This window comes from Prosopis cineraria, unplaced genomic scaffold, assembly GCF_029017545.1.
Source record: "Prosopis cineraria cultivar Desert tree isolate PC_DT_omini unplaced genomic scaffold, ASM2901754v1 PC1, whole genome shotgun sequence".
NCBI classification, from domain to species: Eukaryota; Viridiplantae; Streptophyta; class Magnoliopsida; order Fabales; family Fabaceae; genus Prosopis; species Prosopis cineraria.
In genome coordinates this window covers 23,700,544-23,709,884 of record NW_026555332.1, presented here as the reverse complement: position 1 = coordinate 23,709,884, position 9,341 = coordinate 23,700,544, and the positions used below count along the sequence as shown (strand labels likewise).

The 9,341-nt window shown below is 36.9% G+C and overlaps 2 protein-coding genes across 4 annotated transcripts; both read right to left on the bottom strand.

The window, feature by feature from the left end:
* Window positions 1-309: 309 nt before the first annotated feature.
* Window positions 310-7,046, bottom strand: LOC129313659 (mediator of RNA polymerase II transcription subunit 10b-like). 3 transcript variants are annotated; one of them, XM_054956955.1, is made up of 6 exons: window positions 6,906-7,046; window positions 3,755-4,012; window positions 3,565-3,645; window positions 3,362-3,464; window positions 3,164-3,253; window positions 310-722 (listed from the first exon to the last, which is right to left on the bottom strand). In XM_054956955.1, the coding sequence occupies exons 2-6, from the start codon at window positions 3,988-3,990 to the stop codon at window positions 651-653; spliced, it is 582 nt and encodes a 193-aa protein (XP_054812930.1). In that variant the 5' UTR covers window positions 3,991-4,012; window positions 6,906-7,046; the 3' UTR covers window positions 310-650. The 3 variants fall into 3 exon arrangements, with proteins under 3 accessions (XP_054812930.1, XP_054812938.1, XP_054812920.1); XM_054956963.1 differs by lacking the exon at window positions 6,906-7,046 and adding an exon at window positions 4,790-4,929; XM_054956945.1 differs by lacking the exon at window positions 6,906-7,046 and adding an exon at window positions 4,704-4,843.
* LOC129313650 (pentatricopeptide repeat-containing protein At1g77405) lies at window positions 4,719-7,038 on the bottom strand. Its single transcript, XM_054956932.1, has 2 exons — window positions 6,906-7,038; window positions 4,719-6,171 (listed from the first exon to the last, which is right to left on the bottom strand). The coding sequence occupies exon 2, from the start codon at window positions 6,161-6,163 to the stop codon at window positions 4,823-4,825; it is 1,341 nt and encodes a 446-aa protein (XP_054812907.1). The 5' UTR covers window positions 6,164-6,171; window positions 6,906-7,038; the 3' UTR covers window positions 4,719-4,822.
* Window positions 7,047-9,341: the final 2,295 nt, after the last annotated feature.

Here is a 9,341-nt window from a genome sequence, read left to right as displayed (position 1 = left end):
AGGGGGAGTATATTAATAAATGGGAATTAGAAATATAAGTGTAGTTTGGGTATTTAATAAATTCTCTATAAATAGCCTTTTAAGTTGTAATGAGTTATTATGAATAGAATTAATCACTCTTTTTCTCTGTTCTTCTTCTGCCTCTCCTCTTTCTCCCTCTTTCTCTTCTACTCTATCAGAACGTCTAACTATCATTTCTCTCTGGTACGACCAACGGCCAACTTCCCCACGGCATTGAGTAAGAATTATTGCACAAAAAATAATAATAATAATAATAGACTACTTTTTTATTTAATTGTACAAAAACCATTTTTATCCGTTAAAAAAATTTTTAATTCTATTTTATTTAGCATATCAAATAATAAATTTCTAGACTTTGGAAACATTACTTCCTAGTTACCATTCCAACCAAAGCCCCCATCTAGGTTAAAAAAAAAGACAAGATCCCAATAATAGATAGTCGACATATGAAAGCCATGGGAGATTATTTGGGATTGGGACATCAAATTGACAATAAAATAGAACTTGTGATGCAGCACTAAGGAAATCGTGTAGAACTTCACTAAAAGGACAACTGAATAGGCTAAGGCTGGACCATTTACACACGACCCGAGGATTACCTTCTAATGCTCTGACACTGTTGAGAACACTTAATGCTCTGTTTTAACTCTCACATCTCCGTTAGGTAATGCACTTTGTGCCTGTGCAAGACGTTTCGTCTCCTGCATAAAACCAACATGCTTCAGATTGATGCCAACACAACACATTAATACCTTGTTTCTTGTAGTCGTAATTATTGCTAGGCACATTTTAGTAATTTAAATTTCTAACTACCCATTTTGCCAATTGAATTAATCATCCCACGCTTTGTATTTGCTCATATACAAAAATAGGCTTAAGTAACTTCTAGTTCCTCTAGTTCTATATTAACTTTTTAAGAGAAACAATATTGAACAAGTAAACACATGCAATACCTGTATTGGAAAACTTCATATCATGATCAGACAGAAATATAGAGTATATTTCATGGAGCTAAATAGTAAATCCATGGTATAAAGTCCAAGGCATGCAGATTCAAGGCAGTAAACGTGGAAAGGAAATGAAAAGCAGAATACAAACAAAGATATGAAATACAGTAAAATACTAGTGGCATGCACAAAGCACTATTAATATGAAATTATAAATGCCCCAAGGAATATAGCCCTAAACTCATTACAGATAAAAGCCCCGGAGTTCACCATTTTGGAACCTACAATTACATGATTGTCATCCGTTTCACCCCTTCTTAATATCTAAATACTCTACTGGTCCAGAGCTGAAGAAATTTGTTACCAATTCCCAAGCTAGATGAAGCTCATTTGTGACAATCAAAGCTATCCTACTCATAGCCTCCAACTTTACTTTCCCCAATGATGTTAATATGAAGATTGATTGCACTTCCTCAAGAAAATAAGAAAAGTTTGCCTAATTGAATTATTACGAGTTTTATCAACTCAAACGATCAATTGGTAAATAACTGCACCAAATCCTTCAGAGAGATATCAATTAGGGCTTGTTTGGTTCACCGGAAATAAGATCTAGGAAAAGGAAATGGAAAAGGAATCAATACATTCCTTTGAATTGTTGGTATGAACCTTAATGCTTTGGGAATTGAAATTCAGGGAAGAGAATAGAAATTTGGCTCCCACCTCAGAACCAAGGAAAATCATATTTTCCTAGGAAATTAATTTTGTCGACCAAAATACCCTCTGATTTCTCAGAATTCCAAGCTTTTCTCCATCATATCACAATCGCCTTTTGAGTCTCAACATACCTTCAAGTTTCTTCAAAGAAGCTTCTTCATCAGCGGCCATCTCCGATCAATGTCTCACCTTCACTAGCTTCAAATATGACAAGGCTCCATTGTTTGCTTGGTTTCATATCTGCTCCATCCAAGTTTTTCCCTCGTCCTCCATCATCAAAGCTTCTCCCTCCCTCTCAGTGAAAGCTTATCCCCATCCTTTGTTGTCCTGTGTTTAGCTAATACTGAATCAACAGATTTATTAATTTCGTTCTTCCTCTATCACAGATATAGGTTCTGATGTTCTTCCTCTTCTCCCTTGATCATATTGACCCTGAAACCTTGATTTTTTTTTCCCCTACAAATGAAGATTGATGAAGGAGATGAGATGAAGATTGGTGAGATGGTTGCAAGTGTTGCCTAAGATGAAGATCCATGATTTGTCCTCCACCTTGATTTGTTGTGGAAGATGCCAATGAGAAGGATGAAGGGGGAGATGAAATTTATTAATTTATTTTATTTTTAGTGAGAGTAACAGGTGATGCCTTGATTTATTAATTTATTTTTTATAAGGGTATTATTGTATTTTAATATTTTTGGGTAGCAGGATTTCATTTAAATTTTCCTATGTACTAAACTATACTTTTAAACCCAATTTATTTTCCTTTTCCAAATCCACATCCATTTCTAATTCCATTTCCAATTCTATTTCTGTCAAAATGCTTCTAGTGAACCAAACAGGCCCTTAAACAAACTGCAAGGAACAGGCAAGCAGTATCTTGTGCCGCTTGCAAGTGAGGTGCAGAGAATCTGTTTTAAATGAGAACAAGTAGCAGAATTAATTGTAAATTTAGCCTAATCTGTATTTTTTTTATATCAATAAGTTGTATATTATTTATTGCTCCATAGTTTATTTAACACATTTTACAGTCTTTTCCCTATCATGAATAAAGCACATAGAGCAAATTATCTTAGGCTTACCAAAGTAAACTCTCTTTCAGTCTCTACTATTATCCTGCGAATTTCAAGTTTTATTGTTATCACAAGATTCTTTTAATTTAGCTGATAGTGAAGTCAAAGGATGGGTAGGGACCAGCTCATTTCAGCAGACCCGGTATACATAAATCCCCAGAAATCAGCGTTGTTTGAAAATTCAAGGCCACTTAAAGTTAGTTTCACAGTGAGAACTCAAGTAGTCAAATCAATGGTAAGATATACCTCAACCACCCCATCATCCCTTCTTTTCCCTATTTCCTCAAATTAAGGGACTAATTTGTGATGGTATAACAAGTGATCAAGCTTAGGGAACAAACTCAGAAAGTCATGTTTTGTTCCACAATTGAAAATATGAAGGGGCCAAGGTAAAAAAAAAAATATACTTACAGCAGCAGTAGTTGCACGACTCTCTCTATAAGCTTCGACCTCGTTGGGGAAGTTTTGCTCCAATTCTTCCAGAAGATGCTTGCGTAAACTCTGCTCGCAACATAATAGCCAAGTTGGACTAAAGAAACTTATAAATGATGGCATGAAATGTAAAATGAAAGACATCCAAATCCATAGATATTAAGAATTAAATTCAACCTTCAAAGCATCAGATTTTCCTTTGGTGATTTGATTTTTCGCAATGCAATTCATTATCACATCCTTTGTAAATTCATCTGGATTCTTGCCATCATCAATTAAACTAAACCCAGCAGCAAAGTAACAAACAAGGTTAAACAGTAAAAAGCTTATACAAGGATGTAAATAAACTAAGGAAGAACATTCAAAGGCAAAGAACTCACTTGACAACCTCCATAGGAACCTGAATGTTGCACTTCCCAGCCATTTTGACCATATTGTCAAGCTCCAAAACAAGACCATTTCTTGAAATTAAAGTAAAATATGATCAATATAACTTCTTTCAACCATAGTAAAAAAAAAAAAAGGAAATAAGAAAACGGGCATTAGAAGAAAAAGATGGAAGAGAAGTACATGCGTTGGAGGAGAGGCATTTGAAAGGCAGGATTGTAGGTAGAGACAGTAAGGTTAAGCTGATGAATGAGGCCCAAGGTTTTTTGAATGGAGTTGATAATCTGGTTTAGCTTCTGCATGGAATCATCAGCTGCTGATGCAGGAGACGATGTATCTTTTGTTTGAGGGACCAGCATCCCATTGCCACCACTTCCACCATTCCCTCCTGTAGTTACAGTACTCTGGGATGACTCCATTTGTGTATTGTCTAAAAAACCTCTGAAAAAGCATCGAAAATTGTGTATTCAAAAATAAACAATCATGACAACAAACTGTGCTGAAATTTTTAATTAACATAAGGAAATAATGAAAACATAAAGCTTTGTACTCTTGTACACCTAGAGACACAGTGGTATCACCCTTATTTTACGGCAAAATAAATCCATATAAACGATAATTCTTCAAGAGGAAGAGAATTGCTAAAACTAATGTTAATGAAGACAGAAGAATAATAAAGAGTTACTAGTAATTATTTGTTACATAAGAGGTGAAGATAAGGATAGAAACAGAAACTGATATTTCAATTACTTGTTTGCTATCTTAAATAGCATTGGTTATCAACTGAATTCTCATTTCTTAGGCTTTAATGGTTATTCCTTTGATAGGATTGGGATGTAGTATTTTTTTAAAGTTTATTAGGAGTTATCTCTTGGGCTTTATACAAAGCCCTGAGAAGTACAATTAAGAGAATATGACCTTTGATTTGGCAATAAAGTATTTTTGAATGCTCAACAACTTTCCTCCTCTTATCCCCCCCCCACCAAATTGTCCTCCATCTCCCTCCTTCTCCTTCTCACTCTCTCCTTCCTTCCTCTAATGTCCTACATCAAATGAAAGATGGTTAATGATAGTTAGCATCTAGAACTGTTTAATAATGACAAGCTCCCAACTCTAGATAATGACTACTCACATGAGGAGAAAGATGATCATGTCCTGAAATCACAATAGCAGCAAGCCACAACCAAAATACTATTCAGCATTGAAACTTGTACGTACGTTGAAAACAAGTGACTCCAATAAGAAAAGCAATCAAACTACTTCCATTTCAGGATATCCTTTGCGAGCCATAATTGGTTTGATTTTCACGGTCTGCATGTATCTAATCTGTATACCATTTCTTATTCTCTCGTGTACTTTTTCACTTAGCAAGCTGGCCTCTCCCACTGAGTGCAGCGCATCACAAACCAATCTATATGTATATTCTCTAGGCATTGAGCCTCCATCAACCAACTCAACAAGGAAATTACAAGCATCAACAACTTTTCCAACTTCACACAAAGCGTGAATGATAGGGGTATAAGAACTGGAAGTGGGCACTCCATGATTCAAATTCTGCATACACCGTAACATCTCAATAGCATTATCTATCTCATTTACAACACTATAATATCTAATGAAAGAATCATACGTAACTCGATTGGGGACACAACCTCTTTTCTTCATATCTTCAAATAATTCCAATGCTCTACCAATCCTATATGTTTTGCAACAACCATCAATCAAAGCATTATAGGTCACAACATCAGGAACAAAGCCCTTGAAGAGCATCAGGCGAAACAGATGGTTAGCTTCCCACAATCCCCTCCTAGTTGCCTTCCCGCTTCCAGTTTGCATGCTAAATTTGCAATAGGAACTTATTAATATAGTGTAAGTAAATGTATCAGGTGGGCATCTAAAGCCAGGAAGCTCCATCTGCTTCAACAAAAACCTTGCATTTTTGAAATACCTCACCCTGCAGAGAGCATATATCATAGTGTTGTAAGCATAGACATCTGGCTTACAGTGGTATTGCTTCATCCTATAGAATGTAACTAATGCTTCATTGACTAATCCCTCTTCTCCTAGTACTTTTATCAAACATGTAACAGTAGCTGTGGTAACCAACCCATCACTCCTCCTTGACATCTCCTTCAAAAAATCCCAGAGAGCATTCAGTTTACTCCCTTTAGCCAATACACAAGCCATCTCCCTGCAAGTGGTCTCATTATGGGTAAATCCAAAATGGGTTTCGACCCAATAGTAGAACTCGATTGCTTTGCCCAATCCAAGCTTGACCATCTTGGGGTCTCTGTAAGCAGCAGGGCCAAGAACAAGCACATTCTTGCCAAGCTTATCTTCTTCCTCCTTGAGCTTGCGTTGTTTCAGAGGAGCACGATGCCGGAAACCTCCCTGACGGCCAATGGAGCGAGAGGATTGGAAAAGGTATATTGGAATAGACCTTAGCACTTCCAAAACCACATCAACCGTCCATAAAGAAGCAACGTTAGGATTGGCAGAAGCTGATGCAGCAGCTAAATGGGTATCAAAAGGACGATTTTGAATCACAATGACAAGGACCTGGTTCACGAGGTGTTTACGATACTGATGCATGGGATTTCCTGGCATCAAAAATTTCATTATCATGCAGCAATGAAGACCAAGTAATACCTAGCCTATATGGGAGAGAAAATGTCAGCTCTGAAGGCAAGGAAAACAAGATCACAAACCATGCAATCAAAATCAAGATAACAATGGAAAGGGATTATATAGTCAGCCTACACAGGTTTAATAGCTAAAATTTTCACACAGAGGGAAGAATTTCAGGGTCGTAATTGTCAACTTCACAGGACTAAATAAAGTAGAAGATTGTAGCAAGCTGCTTGTGAATGAGTGATGCCAACTTCATGATCTTCAACATTAGAGCTGGGGATACAGGCTACGGGCGCGCAGCTGGCCGTTGCTTGGCGGGTTGGGTGCAAGCCAGACCGCCAAATATAAGGGCTGGGAAATCCCAGCCCAGCCTGTACAATGGCAGGCTGGCGGGAGCGCAGGCCAGCCGCGAAATGCACCCCTGTTCTGTTTTTTCTTTTTTCTCAACACCATGTTCAAAATTGATAACATTAGAAGTTTCTTTCTCCATCATCAGTATTAGCAGCAGCAAAACTTGCATTTTCTAACTCATCATCATCAGTTCCAGATTCTAGTAAGTAGTAAAAGAGTTCACTTCCAAGTGCCAACAGTCAGCTACCACAAATCAGAAATTGATATGGTCTTGCTATCTATTAACAACGATTCACTATTTGAAGCAAAAAAGAAAAAAAAAAACAAACAGAAAGAGAGAGAAGTGAGATACCCGTGACTAGAGCCGGACTGAGGTGAGGCGCGAGGAATGGATCGAGACTCGTGAGGAGCAGAGCAGAAAGTAGTCGAAAACGGAAGACCAGAGGGAGCGACCTACAGAGATCTGAATATGATTCAGAGTTCAGACTAGCAAGGAAGCAGGGAGGCAGGGACGAACGCGAGGCAAGAGAGAACGAAGGGTCCACGCCCTCGGGGGCACAGCGCTCGTTACTCGGAAGGGCACGAAATTACACGTCGCCGGTCAGGGACTCAACCGCTCGTCACTCGGAAGGTTTCCTTACTTTTTAACATAGAGGGGCTCAGGTTCATGAGTGAAATAAGACAGGCTCAGACAGTCAGGTTAGGGGTTAAAAAATAAAAATAGAAATAAAGGGATTAGCCGCTTATCGAACCAGCCCGTTTTCACAAACGTGCCCATATCACTGCCCAGCCCGCCAAATTTGGCGCATTAGCCCGTTCGGTTAGGCCGTTTTCATGGGCTTTATACTCAACTAGTATGCGTCCCATCGCAAGGGATGTGAAATGATAAATAATAATTTAAATAAATAATAAAATAAAGTTAAATTATAAAATTATATTATTATAATTAAATTTTCTTTTAAATTAAAGTAATTGGTGTTTAAATTTAATTTTGGAAAAATAACAATAAAATTCCTTTAAATTATCTAAATGATATATTGGTCCCATGAAATGGTATAATTCTCCTAAAGTCCCAAGGGACGTTTATGTCATTAGAGAATTATAAAAAATGATACTTTTTTCCTTTATTCAAATTTAAAAAATAACATCATTTCCCTTATTTCCTCCATTTCATTCGTGCGCTATGCTCTGTCTCTTTATGCCCTTATGTGTCGCTGCAATTGTGTTTCCATCGTCGTCTTGCTGTCGTAGTGTTGCTATAGCCCAGCATTCGGCATTCTCATATACAATTTGCTTTACTTCTAGCAACTTCAACCTTCTCAGTGTTCCTGGTAATGGGTCTATCATCGTGGGTTTGTGGTTGTGTTTGTGTTCCCGATAGCGAGTCTAACAACTTCTCTCCCTCTCTCCCTAGTCGTACTTGATTTAGGTATTTATTCCTCCTCTCAGCTTCCATAAGAATGTGATTGTGGGTCTGAATCTGAGTTTTATGTGTCTGTAAAAGGCAGTACTGCTACTGCATCTTTATGTACAGTATAGATATTCAAAGGCATGTGTTTGTGAACATGATGAAGTCATTATTCTTGAAGCCTATACTCTCATCAAAGTCTAAATGTAGAATACAGAAAAACCTTTTTCATGCGATGAATTTGTTGTCTCCCTTACTTGAATTGGATTCTCTTGAAACCCTTCAAAATTCATGAGTACTGGAGGTGAATGGAAAAGGAATGTTTTTCTCCATTACAATGACTCTGTTTTCTTATTCAGAGTAGATATGTGATTCCCATAATTTCCACTCCTTCAGTTCTAGACTATTGAGTGTACGCCATAATGAAATTGGTTCACGTTGTGAATCAAATGCTAGTTGCAAGCATATTTGCTTTACCTATTTTACATTAACAAATGAAGAGATTGATTTATTTTAAAGTTTCAAACTTTTTTTAAGGTGCTCATTCTGATCAAATTCTTGCCTTTTATTGCATTTCCATTAGACTCAAGATGTTCAGATGTAGAGATAAGGTCAAATAAGAATATAATATGTTCTGAAATCATGTCTTTCGGTGATAAATAAAATTAGTGCAAAATAATAAGGAACTCTGATTTATGTTCTTGAAGCCTATATTCTCATCAGAGTCCAAATGCAGAATACAGAAAAATCTGTTTGGTTTCTAAACTATATGAAATTTTTTTTCTAAACACCATATGTAGACTTCAAGTTATTGGTAAAAGATCTTCATGTGAAAATGTGTCATGTGTAACATCCTGAATTTCTTAATCCCGTGATTAGTGGTTAATTGAAGTAAAGTGGTAATTTGTGTAGGATTAGAGATTTGGATGTTTACTTGATGATTCAGCTTGTTGGTGTGTTGTATGGATAGATAAGGGTGAGAGTAGTGCATTTTGAGTAGAAGTAAATACGTGTGGTAAGAATAAATCTCACTGTGCCACGTACCGTGGCTTATGCTACATGCACTGCATTGCATAGACCAAAAATTGCCTTCACAAATCATGAAATTTTAGAAATTTTAAAAAGGTAAAATTTGAAACACACGAAAGGAGAGGAGAGAAAGTGAAGGGTGTGCTAGGGCAAGTCATTTCTGAGTAGTGAAAGGTGCTTCTGATCGATTACTTGTCAGGTAAGCTACGTATAACTCTTATCTTCCATTCTACACAATTTTTTTTTTAAAATGAGTTGTAGGGAAATTAAATCGGTGAAATTTGAGGGGTTTGATTCTTTCCTAATAGTAATAAAAAGGATCTCGGAAGTTAAATTAGAGCTTTGCAATTG